The 26,856-nt window shown below is 33.2% G+C and overlaps 2 protein-coding genes and 1 long non-coding RNA gene across 7 annotated transcripts; 2 read left to right on the forward strand and 1 right to left on the reverse strand.

The window, feature by feature from the left end:
- Positions 1 to 10,015: 10,015 nt before the first annotated feature.
- LOC141483588 (uncharacterized) lies at positions 10,016 to 13,639 on the forward strand. Of its 3 annotated transcripts, none has more exons than XM_074178330.1 (3): positions 10,016 to 10,154; positions 10,942 to 11,078; positions 13,486 to 13,639. In XM_074178330.1, the coding sequence occupies exons 1-3, from the start codon at positions 10,086 to 10,088 to the stop codon at positions 13,637 to 13,639; spliced, it is 360 nt and encodes a 119-aa protein (XP_074034431.1). In that variant the 5' UTR covers positions 10,016 to 10,085. The 3 variants fall into 3 exon arrangements, with proteins under 3 accessions (XP_074034431.1, XP_074034430.1, XP_074034432.1); XM_074178329.1 differs by lacking the exon at positions 13,486 to 13,639 and adding an exon at positions 11,144 to 13,468; XM_074178331.1 differs by lacking the exon at positions 13,486 to 13,639 and adding an exon at positions 13,125 to 13,468.
- On the reverse strand, positions 10,228 to 15,833 carry LOC141483589 (uncharacterized). The gene is made up of 2 exons (XR_012466175.1): positions 15,701 to 15,833; positions 10,228 to 13,895 (listed from the first exon to the last, which is right to left on the reverse strand). It is a non-coding gene; the product is annotated as an uncharacterized lncRNA (long non-coding RNA).
- Positions 15,834 to 16,516: 683 nt separating this feature from the next.
- On the forward strand, positions 16,517 to 26,160 carry LOC111509859 (uncharacterized). Of its 3 annotated transcripts, none has more exons than XM_023165703.2 (3): positions 16,517 to 16,784; positions 21,011 to 21,118; positions 21,178 to 26,160. In XM_023165703.2, the coding sequence occupies exons 1-3, from the start codon at positions 16,665 to 16,667 to the stop codon at positions 22,654 to 22,656; spliced, it is 1,707 nt and encodes a 568-aa protein (XP_023021471.2). In that variant the 5' UTR covers positions 16,517 to 16,664; the 3' UTR covers positions 22,657 to 26,160. The 3 variants fall into 3 exon arrangements, with proteins under 3 accessions (XP_023021471.2, XP_023021472.2, XP_074034429.1); XM_023165704.2 differs by having other exon boundaries at positions 16,520 to 16,789; XM_074178328.1 differs by having other exon boundaries at positions 16,520 to 16,784; positions 21,091 to 21,118.
- Positions 26,161 to 26,856: the final 696 nt, after the last annotated feature.

Raw genomic sequence — 26,856 nt, forward strand, 5'->3', positions numbered from 1 at the left:
GTAGTTTATTTGCTTTAAGGACAACTAGAACACTTCTTCCGTTGCCCTCATAGCGTTTGATAATGTCTGTGGCAGTCCTAGATGAAACGTCAGTAATAAAAACCTGCAGACCACGACAAAAACTCGTAAAATAGTTTGGACACAATTATCTCCGGCTGTGAACGTTTACACTCTTTGAAATTGTTTTGAGTTTTACATCAAACGCTGATGATACCAAACACTAAAATCGAGAACGCCTAATTTCCGTACCTAATATATCGTTCAAGATGAGTTTAGTCACAACAAAAACATACACAACTCCAAAGGAATTGCTGCACCAAGTAAATTGTGCAGGGTGAGATAGAAGGTGCTTTACCAAGGTTGAAAACATCATGCGAAAATAATGGTTGAAATTCGATGTGCCTATCTTCAGTGTAACAGATATGAACAAAAGGAAAGTATGTAAAGTGACCATGTCAAAGTTACACTTCCTAACATGACGGGTAATTTGGGAGATGCAACGATATGAAATTATTATACTGACATAGCACCTCATATACTTCATTACTTGTTTATATGTACACTACATAATGTTTTGAAAAGCAAGAAGTAATTTTTGCAAACATCACTTGAAATATAATACAGTGTTGTGTCTCAAACCATTCATTATACAAATGGAAACCTTTTTATTATCGATTTGTTAGAAAATTTCACTCTTCTAAAAAACTTCTGTTATCTCAAACCTAAATACCATACACCAAATTTGAAAAAACCTTTTATTTTACAGGGGGGTCCATCAATCCATGCAAGAGTAAACTACTGTCTCAGATTAAGAGATGAGCATTTTTGGTTCGTTAAGAGAGGACGTTGAATCAACCGTAAGATATTACTGATTGTCTCAATGGTGTCACTGGGCAATGAAAATGTTACCATTTTCTGACTGCCTAGGACTTTCCTGCCATGTCCTGCAAATGTTTCTAGGAGAAAACAAAGACTATTAGGGATATTACGGATCAAATTTTACAAGTTTGAGGACATCCTGTACTTGTCAAGAAGATAAAACACGAATCTTTCTAGATCATTTTATTGTTACACATAATATACATGGATATACCATAAACGATAACACGAAGACTGTTTCACGATTTTATTTCCTTATATGAAAAGTTCTTTTCAGTGGTTACTAGAGTTTTGACAGTCAAATCAAATCAAATCGAATTCATTCATTTTCCTAAAATAACTGCAGAAATTCTTAAGAATGTCTTTTATACATCTTAAGGGTAATTTGAAGTTAGAGGTTAGTAACATTATATACCTACTCATAGTTATTAGCATATTGTTCAGAATATCTTCAAAATATTTCCTATCAACAGATTATGATTGACACATTCTACATTTTGGGACAAAGAACAATATCCACCATACCAAACTGCCAATGCGGATTTATGGGGGAAGAGGGTAACAACCAGTGACGGCTCGTGTATTGGAGAACAGGGGACGCTTAAGTCATATAGACTATATACATACAGAAAAGCCCGCCGGAGGCGCGAAAATTTTTATATTGTTGCACGCTTTGCTAAATACTAAAGTTAGGGCATGGGCATGACAATGCGTAAAAAGTGCATGAGGAGCTATGAACTTTATTTTAGTTTGTAAACCATTCAAATGGCCGGCCATGACCGCAGCCCCATCATAAGATTGCGCAATTAACTTTTGCCTAAAATTATAGGTGTCACACCTACGAATTAAAAAATGAAACAAATCGCCAGCTGTGCGCCCAGATGAAACATCTTGAAAACCCATAAAACGTTCTACCACATTACCATCTTTGACCTTTGACATATCTAAAAACGATTGAAAGTTGTGATGTACAGGTAATATCGGTAGTTTCATCAATTTCCCATGCAAAAAAAGAAACACTTTCAATCTCCTTGCTTATATTTTCCTTAATAATATATGCCGCACTGTCTATAATAAGCTCATTTTGGATGGTTTTTGAGGTGCCCGAAAAAACGCTACCGTTTAAAAAGTGCAAAATTGTGAATCATATTTGCCCCACAACACGAGGTAAATTTTTTAAATCGGAGTATCCTATTTTAGATCACGTTTGGTATTCGGTTTGTACGGAAAATAAAACACAGGGCCAACAAAAAAGTTTTTCTCGTTTAATGGAGCCGGTTAACTAATCGCATCTATCGTACCAACTAATATCAAATCCTCGTTTTTGTCGATTATCTGACGATCTAATTGAAATCAAATTTGGTTGAGGCCTTCCCAGCGTTTTAATAATATGTTCTTGTTGAATACTCTTCGTGAGCAAAACAATAGCAAAATCAATACTCCTGACCGCTCTGGACTGAATGATTCCGTACAACCCATCTCGTCTTGTGTTTGTAAATCTTTTGCTGGAAAAATCCTCACTTGTTTACTTTGTGGTAAATGTTAAAGAAGTACTGAAAACTTATGTGAGTTTCTGGAATTTCATCTAGCTTTTCCTAATACGACTAATTACCAGTCCGTGCAAAGCTTATTGTTAAATCATCTGAAAATGGAATTTTAAACAGGTGATGATCGACTGTATTGTCAAACATGCGCCAAACTAACTGACTGTTATAAGGAAACAAGTATAGCTAAGGCACCAGTCAATCTAATAATAACACTGATGATTTTCAAACAAGACTCAACCTCTAACGGAAGCAAGAAACTCTTTGGAAGGTTCAAAATAGATGAACATTTCATCTAGCAGACCACTGTTATAATATTCATGCAGTCATTGTTCACTGTGGTTCTGGCGTTGAATTTGGTCATTATTACGCCTTGGTCAAAGAAGAAACGGACTGGTTTAAGTTTGACGATAGTCGTGTCATGAAGTGTTCTGGCGATGCATTGAATTTATTGGAGCCTCTGGAGAGGAGGACATTGTTAGATCAAGATCTTCAGATGATGTGGTGCTGCAGGTTTTTCCGGGTTTTCCTGCAGCTGAAAAAGCAAACGCGCCACTGGAATCAATGAAGTCGCCCCGGAGCGCCAATTAATTTTTATTGTTGTTTTTATTTCATTTTAATCGTTATTTGAAAATATAATACCAATGAAATAATGTAAAATTTATTATCGTAAGATGAAGAGTTAACATTATTTGTCAGCAACCGATCGACTATATCGTCAGATTTTTTAATTTCGTCCAACTTATCCATAATAAATGAAAAAAAAACTTACCGAAAAGTGAAAACCTGAAAACACCTTGAAATTATAAGAAAACACTTTGAAAACACATTAAAAATATTACCAAAAAGCACTGCTATAACATAATACTGCCTGTTTTATATACAAATAACAAACATTATCAAAAAACACTAAAACGATTTACCGGAATATTTTTTAGTCCCGGTCAGTCACGGTATCCCGTCCGAATAATTAAATAAAAAACAAACGCAGTCGTACACTAACGGAGACCAACTGGAGGCTAGCCTCCTCTGACGCTATAATTTCTGCAACTGAAATTACAAATCGGGACGTATGTCGCTGGTTGGATCGGTCTCGTGGAGCCTCTAAAATTGTCATCTGTCAAGAAATTAAGGTTCCTGTTCCGTGCTTTTTTCTCCTTCATGGTATCTCAGAGTAATTACTCTGAGCATGGTATTCTATCATGGCATCTATTTCTTTTTAGTCTGTACGATCTCTTTTCTCTCTCTCTCTCTCTCTCTCTCATGGCCAGTCCATCCTATTAAGTATATGCCAAAGTTACTTTCTTGAATAGTTCACATTCTTTACTTAAGTACGTATGTAATGCTATACTTGAATAATCATTATTGGAATATCCACACAAAAACAATATCGTCTCATTTCATCCAGTGTTCAAGAAACTATCCAAATAGCGACCAATAGCACAAATCTATTTATTACCAGCAATAATAATTTTTTCAAGTTTGATGTAATTATATGTCAAAACGATCGTCAACGTATGCGGTTTTTTGTCGTATAACTATTTCGCAGGTCTGCACTATCTGCAGGTTAGCAAATTGTTCTCAGTAGATATTGATCTCGTAATATCGACCAGATTATTCATGTGAAATTTTTCCATACTGAAAGGGTGGAATTTTTTTGTTCGAAAATGATCAACCTGGTCAAGATTTATGTCTGGGAGACCCGACCTGCAAAATGTATTTTCAGTTTTTTGAGAACTGTGAAATTATTGAAGGGAGGTTGGAAATTTTTTCTGTCGAAAATGAATAATCCGGTCAAAATCCATAACTGGCAGACCCGACCTGTAAGAATTTCTGACGATCTACAAGGTTTATTTTCAATTTAATGAGGAATCTGGAACTTTTCCATACTCGAAGGGTGGGGGTTGGAATTTTTTATCGAAAATTATCAACCTGGTCGAGATTCATGTCTGGGAGACCTGACCTGCAAGAATTTCCACCGACCTGAACAAAACATTTTTCCAATTTATTGAGAATTGTGAAACTTTGGGGAGGGGCGGAAAATTTTTCTGTCGAAAATGATTAACCTGGTCGAGATTCATGCCTGACAGACCCAACCTGCAAGAATGTCTGCCGACCTGCATGATGAGGAATGTGGAATTTTTCCATACTCAAGGGTAGGGGTTGGAATTTTTTTGTCGAAAATGATCAACCTGTTCGAGATTCATGTCTGGGAGACCCGACCTGCAAGAATTTCCACCGACCTGCAAAATGTATTTCCAATTTTTTGAGAATTGTGAAGTTTTTGGGCGGTGGGTTCGAAATTTTTTCTGTCGAAAATGAATAATCTGGTCGAGATTCATATCTGGGAGACCTGTAGTTTTTAAACTACTTTTAAAAAACGTTTATGATTGAAGTTTTTATTAATTCCTTCTTTTTATTTTCCAAACAAAATCATCTAAACAAACACATCTCCTAGCAACACCTAGCATACTCCATTTGAAGGAAATTGTAGGGCACTACATTACACCCCCCTTAAAAAAAAATATTAAACGCGAAAATGAACTCTTCTTCCAAAGCGGGTTACATAATTTGATTTTTCTGGATTTTCATTTTGATTTTCTGATTTCTTCTTGAGAATTCCATTTGGTGTATTTGGAAATTTTGCATTTTCAGGTAAATTTTCATTTGATGATTCTATAAAAGCTGGCTTCAACCTATCAATCGAAATATTCTTTCTTTTTCCATTAACTGAAAGTGTAAAATATTTTTCGGTTCTTTCTAAAACCTTGTAGGGACCAGAATAAGGAGTTTGCAATGGTTTCTTAACACAATCTGTTCTTAGAAAAACATGAGAGGTGTTTCGCAATTCCTTATGTACAAACATTTTTTTCTCTCCATGATGACTGGACTGATTGTTGATTTTTATGTTTCTCATGGTTTCTTGTAAAGTTTTCAAAAATTCTATATGCGATAATTTCTTTTCTTTTCCATTGGTTAACACAAAATCTCCTGGAACACGTAACGTAGAACCATACAATATTTCAGCACTACTTAAACCATTTAAATCTTCTTTTGGAGAAACTCTAATACCATATAGAACAGTGGGGATATATTCGGACCATTTTTCAATAGGGTGGCATTTTAGTGCAGATTTCATTGATCTGTGAAACCTTTCTATCATTCCATTTGAACTTGGATGGTAAGGTGTAGTATGTATATGTTGAAAACCCATGATCTTTGAAAACTCCTTGAAAAGTGCACTTTCAAATTGTCTTCCTTGATCTGTTGTTACTCTGTTGTTACCAAAACGAGTGATCCAGCCATCATAAAATGCTTTGGCAACTGTTTCTGCTGATATGTCTCGAATTGGAAAAGCTTCAACCCATCTTGAATATCTATCAATACAGGTGAGGCAGTAAGAGAATCCATTAGATGGGGGTAGTGGTCCAACTAAATCAATATTTACATGTTCAAATCTGGCATCAGGTATTGCAAAATACCCGGTTGGGCTCACAATATGTTTGGTTACCTTAGATTTATGACATGATATGCAACACTGAACCCATTTTTTATTTGTTCGTTCATATTTTGCCAAACAAATTTATTCTTCATCAGTCTCAGCGAGGCTTTGATACCTGGATGTGACAAATTGTGAATTTTATCAAATATCTCTCTTCTGAAAGGTTCAGGAACATATGGTCTGATATTATTGGTTGAAATATCACAAATTATGTTGAAATTAGTACCAGGAATTTCCATTTTCTTCAACACTAATGAAGTATTTCCTTCTAGCAAATCTTGTAGTTGGGCATCATTTGCTTGTTCTTTTTCCCATATTCCATAATCGATTGTGTTCTCTAAACTGATAGTAGAAATCCTTGATAAGGCATCAGCTACTATGTTTTGACTCCCAGAAATATACCGAATATCTGTTGAAAACTGGCTTATATAATCTAAATAACGAATTTGTCTTGGTGACAAAGTTTCGCTATTTTTTTCGAAGGCAAAAGTGATTGGTTTGTGATCAGTATAAATGACAAATTCTCGACCTTCTAACATATATTGAAAATATTTGATAGCTTCGTAAATAGCCAGTAATTCCCGGTCATAAGTACTGTATTTGGTCTGAGAACTTTTGAGTTTCTGAGAAAAGAATCCCAGAGGTTTCCAAATATTTTCTTCGAACTGATTAACTGCTGCTCCAACAGATTCATTTGAAGCATCAACCATCAAGGCTAATGGACTAGTCATCGATGGGTGGACTAATAAAGCTGCGTTAGTTATTGCCTCTTTCATTTTCAAGAAAGCTTTCTCTTGTGACATGGTCCAACAGAGTTTGTCATTTTTCTTTGGATTTCCTTTCAGGAATTCATTAAGGGGTGCTTGAATTTCAGCTGAGTTGGGTATAGATGTTCGGTAAAAATTGACCATACCAAGAAATCGTCTCAGTCCATTGATATCTTCTGGCTTTTTATATTCTATAATTCCTTGAATTTTTTTATCAGTTGGTTTTATTCCATCTTTTGTGACTAAGTATCCCAAAAACTCTATAGCTTCCTTGCCAAATTCACTTTTATCCACATTAATGGTAATTCCATGATTTTGTAATCTTTCAAACAAAAGATTCAGATGTGCTTTGTGCTCATTTTCATCCACTGAAGCAATTAAGAAGTCATCCAAATAGGGGAAGCAAAAATAAAAATCTTTTGTTATTTGATGGACATATCTTTGGCACGTCTGCGCTGCATTTTTTAGCCCAAACGGCATAAAGAGATATTCATAAAGTCCAAAGGGTGTAATTATGGCAGTTTTCTCGATATCCTCTGGAGCCATCGGAATTTGGTGAAAGGCCTTGACTAAGTCAATTTTTGAAAATATCTTTTTGTCCTCCAAATGAAAGGTGAAGTCTTTAATATTTGGTATGGGATACCTATCTGGGACAGTTTTAGAATTCAATGACCTGTAATCCCCACATGGTCTCCAGTCTCCATTTGATTTTCGTACCATGTGTAAAGGACTGGCCCATGGGCTTTTAGAAGGCCGAATTATTCCCTGTTCCATCAAATATTTGAATTCTTTCTTAGCAGCATCCAGTTTTTGGGGATTAAGTCTGCGAACTTTGAAGTGTGTGGGTTGTCCTTTGGTTATTATTTGATGTACAATATTTGTTTTTTCTTTCGATTCATTTAGACATTTACTTGTCAAATTAGGAAAATCAATTAAAAGTCTGCGATAAGGGCAATTAGTGTTTATTGTTTTAATACTGAAACATTTATCAACAAGTAATATTTCCCCATTGCTCATTAAATTTGTTTTAGTATCAACCAAAATTCCATTTGATAAATTAACTGTTAATCCAAAATTCTTCAAAAAATCTGCTCCAATTATGTCTCTATCAACATCTGCTATGATAAACTTCCAGTTGAATTGTCTTTTCAATCCTAACGTTAATGTCAGTAGTATTTCTCCATAAGTTTTTATTTTAGATCCATTAGCAGCATATAGTGTTTTATTTAAGACTGGTAGATGGTGATCTAACTTTGGTATTAATGATATTTCAGCACCTGTGTCAATTAAATATTTTATCTTGAACTCAGGATCGAAAATTATGAGACGACTTTCATTCGGGCCATTTTCGCTAGTCGTCATTAACGATTGGCCTATAGGTTTTCCGAAGATATTTTGACGAAAGTACAAGGTTGGATACATTTTCTAGCTGAATTTTTGAAGAGTCTGTGGTAATAACATAGTTCATCGTTAGAGTTTGAATCTTGGAATTTTGATTTAGTCCTTGATTTTGATCTGAATCTTGATCTTGATCTAGACCATTCTCCTTCAAAAACTGGGCTGCGTCTTCTGGTACGAGATTCATCAAGTTTTTGAATAAGTTGCTCAATTTTATTTTCTAAGCGATTTTCTTTTTGACCAGTTTGAATAGAACAAACGTCCGTATTTCCAATTCCTTTCATCATTCCATCGGCCATAGTTATAAGTTCTTCCTCAGGAAGTTTCTCATAAAATGCCCGGATAAGTTGTTCCACTGTGTTTGGAAGTTTCTTCAGCCATGATAATAAGATGAAATTTGGAGTCATTTGTCCTGAGGCAAGATCCTTCATTTGCCGATAGAGCTGACTAGGTTTTCTGTCTCCAAGTTGACACTCACTGAATAACTTCGTCATTTTTTCTTCGTCTGATATTTGATACATTCTAATGAGTTGACTTTTCAGTAATTCATATGAATCTGAAGAATTTTTGTGCTGTATTGAAAAAAGATTTGAATTTTCTTTAACAATACTGCAATCTAAAACTGTCAGTATCTTTCCAAATTTGATATTATTGGAATGTATGCTATTCAGGTTAAAAATTGTTTCTACGGTATTGAACCACAGTTCGGGTTCAGTCTTCCAGAAGGATGGTAAAGTGACAGATTTTGCACGATTGAATTCAGTTTCTGGCTCCATGCTGTAGTCTGGACTAGTTTGACTGATAGAACAACGATCTTTTTCTGTGGAAATTGAAGGCGTAGTAACTGCTGGATTAAGTATAGGTGTAGACTCTCTACTCATTTGTTGAATAAGTTTTTCTATGCCTTCCATTCTCCTATTATTATTTTCGAGATTTTCAATCAGCTTATTACAAAGAATCTCTAGCTTGTTCACCTTCTCAATAACACTACCTTCTGCTTGAGATTCCTTAGATTTATCCTGATAACTGATTTTGCAAAGAAGTTCTGTGAAATCAAAGTCTTGGGAATTTATCATTCCAGGATACTCCTTAAGAATTTTAGCCTCCAGCATTATTTTCATGTCAGGAACAGTTCCACCAGGATTGACATTGAAATATTGAAGTAGGTTAACTATCTGCTCTCGCGAAAGGTTTTGAAGTAACTTGACCATGGTTTTATCAAATGCGTAAGAACTATTCACTTCTTGGGGTCACCAATTGTAGTTTTTAAACTACTTTTAAAAAACGTTTATGATTGAAGTTTTTATTAATTCCTTCTTTTTATTTTCCAAACAAAATCATCTAAACAAACACATCTCCTAGCAACACCTAGCATACTCCATTTGAAGGAAATTGTAGGGCACTACAGACCCAACCTGCAAGAACTTCTGTCCTCCTACAAAATTACGAGAGCAATGTTTACCGAGAACAATTTGCTGACCTGCAGACCTGCAAAAAAAATTATAGAACGCTGGCAACTAACTATTGACAATATCTTGCGGCATCAGAACTACCCCACTTGGTGTACACAGAAATTTCTGAAACAAAGGCGCAACCATAGAATAGTAATGTGACGCAACTCAGATTCACCAGTGTATATATAGTAAGATTCCTAGAAACCCTGGTGTTGGTAACGCTTAGATTTTGTTTTGAACTTTTTGAAGGAACCACCTGTTGCTTTTAACAACACTTACGAGGTTTTCCCAAGATGGCGCTATTCTGAATTGTTCGAGTCCCCGCTGAGTCAGTCAAATTAATTATTATCTGTCATTGTCAAAAAGAATTTTCAACTTTTGGTATTTTGAAATTGATATTTTTTGTCATCCCAATCTTTACATTGTTCGCATTTTTTATTATAGTTTTCGTTCGTTAGTTCTCAGTTATTTTAGTTTGGTTACATTTTTCAGTAGTAATAAGGAATAGTTTTATATAGTGTATAAGGATACTTTTTGTAAAATGGGACAATTCTGTATTTTGTGTGAACAGTGTAAAAATTCGAGTAATCATCTGTATTCAGTGCCAAAGGTAAATGAAACATTTTATAATTACTGTCAATCCACCACGGATAAACTAAGTTTGTATCAGCCTACATCAAAAACCAACTTCATATTTTGAATAATCCTTCACCCTTTCAAATCCACCTTCTGCTACTAGAGTATCATTACTTTCTTAATCATAATATCAAATTGAAAATAAACATTCACTTATGCTTTTTTAATTTTTTTTTAAATACAACTTAATACCTAGTTGCAAGAAAAGTCTACTCATAGAATCATAGATACCTACAGATGAATATTACAGTATGCAGAGAGATTTATTGCATTTCTACAGAATTATTATGAGAAGTAAGTAAGTTTACAGTTACATGAAATTTAACATCCATTTAAAATATCATGATATTAATATCAGCATAAAATTTAAAACTAATAAAAAATTAAATCCAAATCAACAATTAATAAATCATAGATTAAGTTTGAAAATCACTCTCTGAGTAGGGCTCCATGTCAAACAAATAGTTCCCCAAGCCTAACAGAATGTTGTATATTTTTGAAATCTTGTGGAAAATTATTGTAGAAATCGAGGGTGTTGTTGTACTGTGGACTTGTATAAAAAAAAATTATTGGGTGGTTAAAAGACTACTCATGTATGATGAGAAACCTAATGCTCTCTTAAATATATACTCGTAGTAGTTGATTGCATATAGAATTCCAAGCAACCAAACAGTATGCTCTTTTAACTTTACTTGTTCTCAATTGGTGATTTGAATGGTTTTATTTGTGCATTGTACCTGATCAAAATCTGTAATTTATAGGATGAAAACAAGAGGAAACTGTGGATGGATGCTGTTAAGAAATATCTGCCTGATGGTGCTTTTATTTGCTCAAAGCATTTTCCCATCCATTTCATTGGTGAGAAAAAACTATTGAAGGGTGCCAAACCATCATGCATGTGAGTATTCAGTTTCTACAGCACTACCTATAAATCCTATCAAAGATTTGTATATTTTTTTCAAGGTGCACTTATAGAGAAGTACTTAATTGTACGAATTTCAAGAAAACGTGCACCATTTCCAGAACCAGTTTACTAATAATTTCTGTAGTTGGAAAGTATCCGTTGAATAAGGTATCAAAAGCAAATTTGATCACATACAAATCAAGAGAGAACACTTGGTGTTATCAAAATGATAAATATCAAATTATTTATATATGAAATGATAACCCCTTCTAGCTTTACCTATCTACAAAAAAAGGTTCTTTTCAACCGGCTGTTCTCTAACGGTAACCCTGAGAAGTTCGCAGTTGGAAACAAACACTCTATGCCATTCATTTCTCTTGAAGATAAAAGATTGTTGTTGTTTTCAGTTCAACTCAAGCATATCAATGTCCTTTTACAAATTTCATATAAGGCTCATAACGGACTTTAAAAAGAAAGTTATTGATAACATAATATGAGAAGAGATATTTATGTAACCATTATTTAATTGAATCATGTTGAAAAAGGAATATGTTACAAATTGTCCAAATGTGTGGAGTTTAGTTATAACATTTCATATTATTTTTCATTTCAATGATCGCAACTGCTGTTTTGTTCAATATTTTACATCATATTTTCCCTTGATACCTTTCATAAAAATACATCATTATTCAATACGGGCTAATATGTGCTAATATCATTCTATAAATAAAAGGTGATAGTGGAAGAAAGGGGTAAAGTTGAAGAACATTTTCTATAAATGCCTGATTCACAGAAAATTAACTTCATTAACTTTACCCTCTATTTTCTGATATTTCATATTTGTCAATATCTGTGTAAGCTTACTGCTTACACATGGAAATAATAAATACGTTGTCATTATTATAAACAGCCTCTTCTGAGAACATAATAAAAAAAAGCTGTATCTTTTAGAATCTTCTTGTGAGACGGTTATAATTAAATGCCAGTAGGAATTTAAAAAAAAATTAATGAATAAGTTGTTATCGAACAAAGGGTTATATTTAGCTTAGAATCGCACGTTGAAAGGTAAGATTGCGTTAATCCCTGTTCGCACAAGTTTCGACTTCTGAGGGCTGCCGTTCGTAGGGGAACGACAGCTGGTTTACAGAAAAACCAATTTTAACAAATACCATTTAAGTTTTTTGTCCATGTTTATTTACAGGGATCTCAATTTATTCAGTTTTGTTTACAATAAATTATATAACAAAGAAAGCTTGTGCTGTAACCACTTATACTACTACTACTATAATTATTATAGACACATTTATGTGTGTTTAATGAAGGACAAAATTAAAGTAATGAAAAACATTTGCATGAGTAAAGAGTGAGATTCTTAAAAATATTTTCATCATCACAGAAGAAATTGATTTTATCAGAGTAGTTATTTTCAAGTCTCAACATTTTAGATGTTGGAGATGGAGAATGATACCCATAGTTAGTTAAGTGATATGGTGTAATAAATAGCTTTATTTGTCTGATGGACCTTCGTGGAACGTTGAAAGTTATAGGGGAGAGAATTTCCGGACAATCAATGAAACCAGATATAATTTTGAATAGATAAACTAATGATTTAATGTAACTTCGATTCTGAAATCAGCATGAAATATTTCTAAAATTGAACTGAATGTATAAACCCATCCTGTCTAATTACGTAATAGTTAGTTTCCTGGCTTTGCCCTGATCATTTTCAGTAAAATGAGACAATCATATTCAGTTGCGTTGATGAAGTAATCTTAGAGAATAAAGTTGATACTGAAATTAGTTTCAATGAATATCTTATGAGGAGTACTTCGTCAACGCCGCTGACTGTCGTAGTTGCACTTGAAACGTTTGGAGTTTACCAAAGAAGACAACAGCAAAACCCAAAAACCAACCAAAACATTGAAGTCAGTCATGAAATCATACTACATGAGCTGTTGAAAATTATTGATGAAGGATGCTGAAATTTTCCCAGATTCAAAGATTGATTTTCATTTTTTTATAACTGGTTTTATTTTTCAGTTTGCAGTTGGATTATCCAGTGGAAAAAACTCCGTTTGAAACATGAACAACTGAAATACTTGAATTCCTATATTTAGTTCTGTGATCAGTTTTTTCAAAGAATATTTGATAAAGCTTCTGCCAAATATCTGATAAGGATTGTGTGATTATTTATATAGTTTTATTAATTTAATTAAATAACATTTATTGATCTAAAGGGTAAAACATGTTTTAGACAAGTAAATTGATGGATATATAGCCGTTACTAAGTGGTAGAAGATCATTATGAAAAATTTAGATTTTAGACAAGTTCTATTGTGAAATTGACGTGATAGTCATTTTTATAATAAAAATAGGTATTTTGATATTTTTTATTTCTCAGTGAAACCGCTCCTGAACTTCCACTAAACGTTTTTCCTAGTCCATCCTGTAGTATTCTACCCGATTCACACTCTGTCACAAAACATCCATTGGCAAATTCTAGCAGTATTCAACTAGAGAATATTCCTAATCCCATTTTGGTTTCAAATACTTGATGACATCCAGATTGAACCAAGATCATTTGGAAGTGATAATGTTCACATATCCATAACAATTCCAATCAACTTTGTTGATATCATTTTCAGCATTTTTGGGATGATGAGAGCTGCAGGTGGATGCAATACTCATCCCAAGTCAATTCAAGTTGGACAAATATTCCGCCTAATGTCCCTCTATTCTCTGATAAAACCGCCCAGGGAAAGTAATGTTAGTGGAGGAGAAATGATGAAATCCCTTCTTCATATTGGAGATCTGAAAGAAAAACAGCAAAAATTTATATTCTATATTGAAATAGAAAAAACTATCTCCGAAATTGAAGAGGACTTCTCAGGTATTGATGAAGCTTTTGCTTATTTCTGTGAATATGTTGCAAAAAAAATTAAAGGCAACACCAAATGTGGAGAATGTGTGGATTTGATATTGGAGAAGGGAAATGAAATATTCAATTCCCTCATAAGAAACAAGAGCAGAGGATTTTTAACATTACCATCACAAAAAATTAATAGCTTCCTTCACGATGTTGAAGCCACAATAATATCAGGTGTTTTTGAGAGGGAACTTAAAAGAAATTGCTTTCCAGTAATTTTAATCAAATTGTCAAATTTTTCTCCCAAAACTATTGTAGGTTGTGAACACCACAAGGAAGAATTGTTAAGAGAGGCACTGAGGGCATATTTGATCTCTAGATTGAATATCTGCTGTGCTAAAGAGCATAATGAAAGAGCCCTCGAAAATAAAAATTTAAAAAAATACAATTTTCTGTGAGTCAAATTTCGAAAAATCTGAAAATATCTGTTGAGATGTGAAACTCTCATCAGATGTATGTTTTTTTAAAATTTGATTGAATATTTTCAAAAAACTACCATCATAATTGATGATCACATTGTTTGAAAAAAAGAACTCTTTTACACACTCAATGTAAAAGGTTGTAGTGAGCAATTAAAGTATATCAGAAGACATTTTGTATTTGTATTCTAAAAGACGCTAATCTACTTTCATGCAGTCTGCAGAAATTCAACCTAGTGTTCTCTGAACATTACGGTATTTTACTTTTCGTGGGAACCTGAATATAAAAGAAATCCCATCACAAGGAAACTGGAAGTTAATTTACCACTGGTAAGGATATTAAATACAATTTCACCTCAGACTGATAAAAAACTAACTTAACTTTTGAACGGTTTGACGTAGAAACATGAAAAAAACTTTTGGGGGCTATTACCGATACTATTTTTTGAAAAATTTGAAATTTTAATTGGCATGGGGGTCAAGTGTCAAATTGATCTATCAGTGATGACCTGCACATGCAATCATTGCAAAAAATATGACTCAATGAAATCAAATTAAAATAATAATAATGGAAGATATTTGAATTAAACTTTGTTCAATTTATGCTGGAACTGTAAATTTCAATAATTATAAATACAGAAATCTTATAAACTTTAATATACTTTTACAGACAATAAATAGTTCACATTCTTTCTGAACCAAAGAAGTTATTCAATACATCTGATGATCAACGGAAGGTAATTGACCATCTTACATCTATTGTAAATTAATAAATTTTGCCTTGTAATTTCTCTCAAGTTATTTGCAGAACCCAAAGGCTTGCATGACGAGTTCAAGGTGGGACTGTAGTGCTATTTCTCTTGAGTGATTTTCTGTACTTAACGAGATGTGTATGTATAAGAAAATCAATGTCCTGATTCATGAGTAGAACTGCTAGGTGTGATACACATACATCCATAGTCACTATGAGTAGATGTATTTTGGTTGAATATCAATTAGAAAACAGCTGTGTTTCTACTCATTACATTGTTCTTCGTATATAAACCGCTTATTCCAAATTTTATGCATCAATGAGGAAACTTTTTAATTATTAATTAAAAAAAAAACGGTTAAAAGTTGGTGCTTATCAAAATGATCTCTTAACAGGTAATCGAAAAGTTCGACAAAGAATTCACTGGGAATATTTCTTTGTAATCTAGTGAATTATTCAGTTTTTCCATTCCAATACCATACTAAAAACATGTATTCAAGTATATAATCTTTATACTTACCACCTGTTTTGCGGAATTCGTTCCGATAAACAACCAATGTCAACTACATAATATCTGCCAACATTTCTTGAGTTGAAATATCAAGAAATTACACGAAATTTCTTCAAAACTTTGCTTGGGTTGAAACTTGAACTAATAATTCACCAGAACTTGGACACTTATCTTTCAATTTAATACTGACAATTCGTCAATAACACTTAAAACACAAAAAATTCATTAACTCACTTTTTAAGTTATCCTAAAAGCACAGTAGGTATGAAAAATGAATGTGGAATTAAATATAAATACAAATACACCCTGTGTGGTCTTATGATTACAGTTTACTGTAATGCCTGCTTGCGCCATCTGAAACGGCGTAAACGGCGTTGATCTCTGCTAATCAAGTTAGCCATAAATCCCTCATTTTACCCCAAACTTTTGCAGGTATGAGTAGATGCACCAGGGTTTTTAGACATCTTAATATATAGACATCTTACTTTAGACAGTCTCTCTTTGTCTATCGTCGGGTTGAGTTCGGGTTGAGCGACGTCTGCAGTTTTGTATTCGACGTTTCTGCTCCAATTTTGGAGTCATTTTCGAGAATTTGATGTGACTCGACGCCGGGAAATGTGCCTACTCCATAGGTCTTGCCATGAATTCTCTCTAAGGTCTCAATCTGTTTACTGGACGACTGAGGTGTGGATTGGTGTTCAGTGGCCATCGACACATCGATTACAGCATGATCACCAATCAGACAAGGCTGTAACCCTCCCGAATTGAGCTGGCTAAATGCGCCGTACGGAAGCAAAAATCAGATAACCTAGAGAGAGAGAGAGAGAAACGTTTAGGCTGTTTACTTATGTACGGTGGTTTAGGTTATGTTATAATTTATCTTTTTTGGTATTTTGTAGCTGTCTATCAAAAATTTTTGTATATTTAAATTTATTATGTGATTTTTCACTTGCCCAACTTGTCAGCATCAAAAATGTTAGAGAAATGCAGATTGTGTTCATCATCCACAGCGTTGATTTCCATGACTTCTGGAAAACGTAGACGAATTAGAGATTACATTAGAAAATTGATTGAAATAACTACTGGAATACAGGTAAGGTAAATATAAACACTGCTGACGTAAAAAATTCCCACTTTTAATTGAAGGGTGCCTAAAAAGAAGCAGTTTTTAGTACTTTTTATTTTTTAATAAGTGTGTTACTGGTCGATGAAAGGGCGTCATAAACTTTTTTGATAGCTGCATAGAAAATTACTTCATAAACATTCCAAAATGTATGAAATGAATTTATTAAACGAACTTTATTATTGCTAGTAACTGAATAATTCAAAATATTTATTTACTTAAGTGAGTGATTTTTAGAAAAAAATAAATAAATTGCCAATTACTCAGGAAACAGAAATGTTTTTTCCTTTCTATTTGATACAGAATCGATAGCTTTTTCTTGGTGGCGAGTGACGACACTTGTATTTTTTCCGTCAATAAGTACAATAAAAAATTAAGCTATTTTCTGTAAATTGTATCCAACGACATCTATTCCTTTTCAAAAGTTAAAAGAGTATGAACTTTTCACGTCCTCATTATATCTTCTTCGAAGTAATCAATCTATTAGAAATATTTCTGTTTTTTAGATATCGGAATATTCATAAAACAAATTGCTATCATCGTTAGTATTATTTTTATTTTTCTATAAGTATTTTCGAATCAAAGTTTACTTTTATACTACTATATTATTTCACCGTCTGTGCCTTCGGCTTGACTTACATCCTTCGACACATTTCCTGTGAAATTTACATGTGGGGGTTTCTCGCACCGCAAGAAAGTACTAATGGAGAGGCTGGAAGATTTAGCCAACAAATACCAAGTTTGAAGCATGATATTAGAAAAATTCTGTCAGCAGACAACTTTTTAATCATCATTGGATAATCTACTTCAGTAGGTATGTGGTAGAAGAGTGAAGGCCAATGAATAGAGAAAAACACGCTCTGTCCAGCTTACTATAGCTAGCCATATTACCAAAAAGAAAACCTCTCATCAGACCTTTTTATTGTAACACAAATAGGCATCCTATCAGCCAGGAGCACACAGGCAACAGCAACCATAAGCCAGTCTAATTCTCAACAGGAAGACTTGTGAACAATAGTATACAATTGGCATTGAAAATCAGATTTCAACAAAGTAGCTGAAACTTTCAAATGTTTGTCTATTTTTGGAAACCGTGATCAAAGTCTTTCGAAGTATACCCGCCAAGGAAAGTTATTCTGAGAGACAAAAACTCGTGAAGACCCGAGGCAACTTCCACTATAAAGTGGCATAAACAAAAATAATAATGAAAAACTACTTCATTCCTTCCATACGGAACTCTCCACTCATTGAATTCAGGTCAATAAAGTTAGATCCAGGTGTTCTGTTTAAGTAAATATAATTAATACGATAGTCATTAATAACTGGATGCATTATACTGAAAAATGATTGGCAGTGACATTTGGTTACATTAGGATGCGTGTAATTGATTACACACCATTCATAGAATTCAGTTGAATCTTTCTGAAGAAATGAAAAACATCATGCAGACAATGGATTCAAAGATCTTGATATCATCGGTGTTGTGGTATAAATACAGTTTTTATGTCTTGTTGTGGCGAAATAAAAGTATTTTCAATAGATTCATTTTGAGTCAAAGGTTCCAAATTTTACTTATCGTCCCCTTTCTCTTATTTTAATATTCCATTTGAACGTGAAACTTGTATCCAGAAAAGTGTTGCAATTCTGGTGTGTAGAAGAAGTGTTTATTTTGGATTTACTCTATGCCAGAATAAAATTATTGTAGAGATGTATTTATGTATATTTCCAAAACTTCCCCTCTCAACTTCATTGTAACTACCACTTTTTTTAGGGTATCTAAAATTATTTTCAATAGTTGAGTTTTGAAAATAATCTTTCAGATGATTTATTCTGAAATAAATTCACAATGTAATTTTCTATTAAAATGAAATGCTATAAAATTTTTATTGGAAATTCAGTATTTTTCTCTTAATATGCAACAAAATTAATACGAGTTGGTCATTTCGATGTGGGTGGCAAGATTATAAATGTCTATTATCAAAGGATTATGTTATTCTGTTTCTAGTACTACAGAACGGTTTCAAAGAGATCTATCATCGAATTCGATAATACTATAAAATATTGTAAAGGTTTGCCACTCAAGTGATTAATTAACTCGTCATTATTGTAGAAATGTCGGTGGTTTGAGGTCTAATATTCCGAATTTTGGTGTATTGCTTATGCCAATTTGTTATGGTAACATAATAGGGAATTGCACTCATTCTGAACTTTGATTTTATGAATATATCATCTTTTTTGTGAAAGATTGCAATCTAGTAACATGAGTGTAGGCGGTGGGATACTATAGCATTCTAGGTCAATCTTAAACCAACATTGAATCAAATGTTACATATGTTCACATTTTCAGCTGTTCAGTATGTTTAGTTTGTTGGCGAGAGGCATTAAAGTTATAAGTGTTTTGCATGTTTGTCGATTTTCTGCTGGCAAAAATAATGGATCAAAAATTTGCATCAAATTTTCTGTAAAAAATGGCATTAAGTGCTCAAAAACACTTGAAATGTTGACAGTTGCATATGATGATTGTACTCTCGAGCCAGAAAAATGTTAATAAGTGGTACAAGCTTTTTACAGAAAGTCAATAAGATGTGAATCATGAAGCTCGTACTAGACGCCCAGCACAATAATGACCCATGAAAATGTTGAGATAAAGAAAATTGTTATGGAGAATCGTCGAATGACTCTTTAGAGGAGTTGCTGAGGATGTCGGCATATCGGTTGGCTCATGCCATGCAATTTTTGACATGGAGCGTGTGGCAGCGAAATTCGTTCCAAAATTGCTGAATTTTGACCAAAAAAAACCGTTGTATGAGCATCGCTCAGGAATTGTTGAATGACGTCAAGGGCGATCCAGATTTGCTCAAAAGGGTCATATCTGGTGAGGAATCATGAGTATATAGTTATGACATCGAAACCAAAGTCCAATCGTCCCAATGGAAGGGCCCAGGAGAGTCAAGACCAAAAAAGCACGCCAAGTTCGATCAAATGACAAGGTTTTGCTCACTGTTTTCTTCCATTAATGTGGCGTAGGGCATCAGAAGTTCTTCCCATATGGTCGTACGATCAATTTGGAGTATTATCTTGGGGTTATGTGCTGCTTGCGGAAAGCAATACGAAGAAAACGTCCGGTATTGTGGAAAAAAAATTCATGGCTTTTGCATCACGCTGAATGTCATTGCTTGTTTGTAATTTCTTGGCCATACACAACACTATAATCATGCCTCAGCCACCATATTCACCAGGTTTGGCCTCCTGTTCCCAAGACTAAAACCCATGAAGGGACGGCGTTTTGCGACGATTGAGGAGATAAAAACCGAATTGCTGAGAGACCTCAGACCAGTTTTGAAGAATGGAACAAACGCTGGCACATGTAAGTGTGTTATATCTGAGAGGGACTACTTTGAAGGGGGCGAAATAGAAATTGTTGAATAAATATATATTTTCTGAGAAGATGGGAATTCACATTATTTTTTGAGAGAAAGGGAGAGAGTTAAGAAACAGCCAAGATTGGAGCAGGTGAAAATGCAGCCAGAGACAAGAAAAATGAGAACTCACTTGCAAAGTTTAAACACATGGAACTAACAGTGAATAGTTGGAATGGAGGATGGCTCAAATAAATTTGAATGATTGTTTCAAATTTTTAAAATCTCCAAAATGTTTTTTCAATATACATATACATTATATCAAAATTTCGTTCCCAATACTTTTGTAAATATGAATAACCACAATTGGAATTCTGAAATCTTTTCATTGGTATCATAACACGTAGTCGTTAACATACGAATTAGGAATTATTATAAAATACAATATTTATTACTAGGAATTAATTGTTCATTTGTTCATTCAATTACCCTTACATAAGTTTATGGTTGGTCCAGAGGTAAATAAAACCTCTAACATAGCTGAAAGATTTAGCTTTAGTCGTCTTCTGATGAAGACGCAAAAGACGTGTCGACAGTCAGCACTTTCGTTCTGGTCTGGGAAAAATGTTTTCGAAAGATTCTTGCAATTATGAAATGTATTTAATTTACTCATTTTCCGAAGATTCGCTGGTTTTTCTTTAGAATTCCTTTTCCCAAACAGAAAAACTTCTGTATTAACATTGTTGGATCATTAAAAATTATTTCACTGTATGTTTGATTTTTTTATATACAAGTTTCGAGTTTCATGAATTTTAGTACCTCCTTTTTGTTTTGCAGTTCAAGAAAAATGATGTTCTCAATCTCATTTGTTTTACATGCATGCTACAAATTTATAACTTTTACATATTTCGGACCAGGTCGCTTGAGAACGAGAAAAGTTTGGAGGTATGAAATATTTGAATAAAATTATCATATATTCTTCATATCTTTTTCTTTTCTTTTAGGTTCTTATTGGAACACATGAAATGGCCCATAAAAGTAGTAAAACTCTTATTGAACTGTGTGATATCGAAATACCAGACCTTGAAGAATTGAAAACGGAAATTCTTCCATGGATACAATCAAAACTGAAAGATCTAGAATGTAATGAGTATAAAAACAGTTGTAATTTCAGAAATGATAAGGCAATGCCCCCAAGAAGACATGATATGGATCAGAGTTCTGATATAAGTACACAAACAACAGCTTCTACTGTAGTGATGATTGACGAACACATCCAAGTTGACCCTGCAGTAACGTGGAGTGTCAGTACTCAAATATCAGTGCAAACTGTTGACAAAAGAACACAGTGCTGTCTTTTCACACCTACAACTGATGCCACTGCACAAACAGATTCCAAATTGGAAGATAAAGAGACCCAGCATGGTCATGTTTTGGAGTCCAAAGAAAAAGGCATTCAGTGTAATGATTTTGTATGTATAACACCCTCATTAAAAATCGAAAGTTGTTCTATATCTGACTGTTCAAAAAATGTAATCCCAATTAGTGACAATATCAGTAATAAAAAGAAGGAAAACACGACTCCAAAGAGAGTTAGTTTCCCGATTAATGAAACAAATATGCCAGAAAAACAACATGACACAGTGTGTGATTCTGAATCAGAATATGGGAACGGTTCAGTTGAAGGTGATCATGTAGAAACCGAAAAAAATATATCTTTTTTGAACGCCCTTTGTCTGATATCCATAGACAGCATAAGTGAAAAACAAACAAACTATGTCTCACCTCAGCGAGATACAAGGCTAGCCAGACGGAAAAAAATGAATTTTTCACCTAACAGAACTAGTCAGGGTGGTTCAGGGGAAAATGCGGATTTAGCTGAAAATGACAAACCCTCAACAATATTTGAAGATGAGAATAATAAGATAGAAATAGAGAAAAATGACCTGCATGTTCCCTCGAGACAATCAGATCGCTCTGATGTTGAGAAGATTGAAAATATTTCACTGACGCTTGAGGCCAAAAGTGAGCCAAATACTCCACAAACACCAGAGAGAGAAAATAATTTTGATGAGGAAGCGTGCGCCAAAACTGGTTTCCAACCGCAGTGCTTGAGATTTGACTCTCCCAGGTCTTCCCAATTATTAGCTGTAACAAACAAAGTGCAGTACGTTAAAATCTGTAGAGAGTGCGACCATACAATGTACTCAAAACATGAGGCAGCAGTGCATAAAAAGTCTCATATGCGATGTTCACTTTGTAAAAAGAAATTCACAAGTATAATCAAGGCAAAAGAACACTTCAGATCAAAATGTGACAAAAAAATGACTACAATGTCTCCTGTGGTATATTTGAATAAAATGGAAATACCCAAAGCTAGTGTAAAACCGCCCTCTATCAAAGAATCGGATGATTCAGATTCTGACAAAAAGCGCAGGAATAGGGACAAAATAAAATCACCAAGAAAAAAATTGAAAACGTGAAAGTCAGTTTTTAATTTTATTTTTTAGACCATGATTACATATTTTAATTCAAAGGGTATTCCAATGAAAATACTCTAACTTGAATAAGTTAAGTTATAGTTTGGAAATTAGTATAGTCCATCTCCGGATGATGCCATGCATTTCGAAAAGGATGTACAATTTTGCTCTGCAGGAGGTGTTTTCGTTAAATTCATTCTATGAATGCAGCTGTAGTGAAGATTCATGAAATAAGACAGTTTTTTTAGAAACGAAGGAAGTCAACTTGGTTGGTGAAACGTGTGTCAAGAAGAGTAATGCAGTTTTATTGTATGGAAAAAGTGCTTGTTGTGGATTTATTCTACGCCAGAGGTTCCAGTTATATCTTTCAATTTTACTTATAACTTATGAACAGCAGTCCACTTTCAGTCGAGCATAAAGACCCACCTTAGGTCACAATTTCTTTTCAGAGTCTTCGTACCAATTTTTCAAGACCCACTTTTCAAAAAATAACTTAAAAAAAATCATTTAAAGATGACATTCATGGCAGGATCCTAAATTATTATGTATTAATTAGAAACAAATTTTATACGGTTTGGTTGAACAAACTATTTAGTGAATTACAGGCAAATTATTGAGTCTGAAGTTTTCATATTTACCGAATTCCTATCCTTGGTGAACTGAATATACAATCATGTTGATTGCTTCCTTAAATTTCCTCTTGAATCAATGCTCGTATTCTCAGAGGACGCCACTTCTAGACCATTTCTGATTCCACTAATGCAACCGGATTCAGATTATATTCTTTGCTCTTCATTTTTTAGGGTTAATAAACTAGGATTCATAAACTAGGAATCAGAATCATGTTGATTGCTTCCTTAAATTTCCTCTTGAATCAATGCTCGTATTCTCAGAGGACGCCACTTCTAGACCACTTCTGATTCCACTAATGTAACCGGATAGAGATGATATTCTTTGCTCTTTATTCTGTAGGGTTAATAAACTAGGAATCAGAACTATGGAGATCCAACTTTCATGTCTTGTGAATTTAGGGTAATGAAAGATTACTCATGCGTCATCAATTTATATATCCGAAATAAATGTAATGAAAACGAAAAAACGAGGCTACTACTCAGAACAACCTAATTTTCAATGAAGAAATGTTTTCATTTGCGAAATTCACTAAAAAGTAAAAAATACATTATATTCCAGCTTCGACATCTGGCCAATTAAAAATTCCAGAAGGCGTAACGTTATTAGAGTCATTCCCAATTTGAAGTTAAATTCCACAGTTATGATATAAAATTTACTATGAAATGCTCACAGATTATTTGTGTAATGTAATGGAATTGAAACAGTAGAAACTTCAAAGAACAACATTAAACTGTCAAACGATGGTAAACTACATTAGTTTGTATCAAATTTTTTAAAATTGCTAAAGACTCATGTATATAGCAATCTCTCCTCAATGTACTAAGTGCAAGCTATCATCCAATCATTAAACTTCAACTATTTTGTCTTCCTTTTTCACTTATGAAAGGAAAGAATGCTATATAAAAGTATTTGTTTTATTGTATGCTTTTGATGGCGCATGTGTAATAATTCATTGACTCAAGTGTATAGGTTAAATTTTGCCAATGAAAATATGAACCTCCACCACTCTTACACACGTTTCAAAAATACATTTAATATATAAATTATATGTAATGGAACTGGCCGATACTTCAAAAATAGCCAATATACTGTTTTTAAATAATACTCTGAATTGGAATATTTTTCCTTGACAGTTTGCAAAACTGCAATTGAACATATAATAAACACAAAATCTACCTGAGCCAAATATTACCATAATTAAAATCTTCTTTACCAATTTTTTTTTACAAAATATGTTTCACGAAGGGGGATTATTCGAATATATTTTGAGTAACTCTGAATTCTTAAATCAATTTATTTTTAAGCATTTCAAAAGACTTCAGTTTTAAAGCTTTCTCTTCCGATTGTAATATGTTGTAATCATAATTGTAATCAATTGGTCTTCTCATTGAAGAAAATACTTATGTGTTCCTTTATGTTGGAGAAAGTTCTTTCCATTTGACAAATATAAAGTTTGAGACAAAAACCATGAGTCAACTTATATACTCTTGATCTATCTGACATTGAAGTTTTGGATATATTGTTTTCAGTAACTGTATTCAAATTATTATTTGATCTTTAGGATACGTCCAGAACTTTCTTTTCAAAATAATGAGCAATATTGTATGTGGGGATACCAACGTAAGTTAATGTCCTATATCATTTACTATCGATTTTTGAAATAGAATAGACCTGGTATGTACTTAACTCAGAAAAAAAGTACATCTGGGTTATGTCGACGAGCATATTTGAAAAGAAAGCAGTAAAATTTAAAATTGGGTATTATAGAAACAACGTCAACTGTCTATATGGATAAAGAACTTAAATCACAGTGCATGAATTCTTCAGTGCTGAAGAAGGCGTTTTTATCAAAAAATATTTTATTAGGTAGAAATCTTATTTTTTGTGGTATTTTATTGTACATTTTCACAGCCCAAAAATTTGGTCCATTTTGACATCTTTTTAAGCGGCAGCAGTTTTTACTCATCATTTTTATGCCTAGTGTTGCGGTCGTGCACATTTTCAAAACTTATTTCATATTGGAATAGATTATTTTTATGTATATTGAATTTTCCATGATATAGAGAGAAGGAAAGGTTTCAAATAGCTAATATTTTGAAATAATGAAGACAAATTTCGATAAAAATGTAAAAAAAATATTTTATATATTCATAGAGTTACAGAATAGAGTTACTATTCAGCTTAATTTTAAAACTTTGTAGTTGCCATTTGTAGGATTTAACAAAAAAACTACATGATTTTAGATGGTTTTAGTCTCATATTATTCTCATATTTGTTTTAGGTATTTTAACAATTGTGGTTTATATGGGTATAGAAAGAGCAAAACTTTTTAGTCCATCTCAATTAGTTACTACGTAAATTAAAAGTATTGAAAAATGTTCTATCAGTGACTTGTCATATTTAATAATTTTGCCTATCAAAAAAAGGGGCAAGAAATTGTACAGATATTTATCTTAAAAATGGAGAACGCTTCACGATTTTGCTTGTCATCTGATTTTAAAATATTTCCTAGCTGTATATCATCAATTATTATTTATCACTATTGCTATCTCTGAAATGGTGAGACTCACAATGTTGGTTGAATTAGATAAAAAGTGTCAATTTTGAAGGATAATGAAAATATTCAGTATCAATTAACAGCACTACATTTTTTTAATGTGTAAACTTTTCGATTACATAGAATGCCACAGAGACTTGAAAAAACAAATTGTGACTTTTGGTGTTAAGGAAACGATAAGAATTTTGATCTCGAATGGAGACTGTTGTTGAACAATATTTTTAGTTTTCAAGGAGTCATGGATATTCTTGATGGCAGTTCTATGTATTATTTATTTCACGTGATTTATTATATGTACCAATAAAAATTCTTTTGAATCCGACTCTCATTACACTAATGGGGAATACTTTTCACTTATGTAAAAGTTTATAGTTATGATGATATGAATAGTTCTTTATTAATTACAGAATCCAAAATAGAATTTTCAAATGGTTCGTTATCACAGGAAATTAAGAGGAATCACTTTTTGTCTAGCATAAAAAATATATTATCTTTGGTGTTCCTTAAGAAAATGTGTTAATGATGGTGAATTAATAGTGAAAGTGATACAGCATTTATACCATCAATACGTGTTTGGGGAATAATACAGAAAATTGAAAGCAAAAGGGTCCTGAAAATTGATTATATCAAGTATTTCCAAAGGTACAGGTGATACATATTGACGTAGTTCAATGAATGTTATCGACAGAAGTGGAGAAATATTGAAGTAAATGAAAACTATAATTTTTCCATTAACTGAAAATATCGAAATTTGTTATAGAACCAAGGAGTGTATGAAAAAACAAAATAAGTAAAAAAAAAATGTTTACGCTGAAAGGGTTGATTGAAAAAAAAGATAATAATGATGTAGATAATCTACTGAACGCTAAAAAATAATTCGGAAGGTCCTTGGTAGCAGTCATCACAGCAATCTACGGTATTGATCAGACATAAAAAATTAAAAAATCGTTGGGCGTAGTATTTACACATTTGCTCAGGTTACGCTACGCCCAACTATTTTATTTTTTTTATCT

The sequence above is a fragment of the Leptinotarsa decemlineata genome, unplaced genomic scaffold (assembly GCF_025532065.1).
Source record: "Leptinotarsa decemlineata unplaced genomic scaffold, Ldec_3_MD MMD2_tig00003736_RagTag_RagTag, whole genome shotgun sequence".
NCBI classification, from domain to species: Eukaryota; Metazoa; Arthropoda; class Insecta; order Coleoptera; family Chrysomelidae; genus Leptinotarsa; species Leptinotarsa decemlineata.

Excerpts from the sequence above, each read along its gene's own strand:
- LOC141483588 (XM_074178329.1), top strand. The coding sequence starts at position 10,086 with ATGGGACAATTCTGTATTTTGTGTGAACAGTGTAAAAATTCGAGTAAT. Across the intron at positions 10,155-10,941 it reads ATCTGTATTCAGTGCCAAAG|GATGAAAACAAGAGGAAACT; the intron begins GTAAATGAAACA and ends TGTAATTTATAG. Across the intron at positions 11,079-11,143 it reads GGTGCCAAACCATCATGCAT|GTGCACTTATAGAGAAGTAC; the intron begins GTGAGTATTCAG and ends ATTTTTTTCAAG.
- LOC111509859 (XM_023165703.2), top strand. The coding sequence starts at position 16,665 with ATGTTAGAGAAATGCAGATTGTGTTCATCATCCACAGCGTTGATTTCC. Across the intron at positions 16,785-21,010 it reads AAATAACTACTGGAATACAG|TTCAAGAAAAATGATGTTCT; the intron begins GTAAGGTAAATA and ends TTTGTTTTGCAG. Across the intron at positions 21,119-21,177 it reads AGAACGAGAAAAGTTTGGAG|GTTCTTATTGGAACACATGA; the intron begins GTATGAAATATT and ends CTTTTCTTTTAG.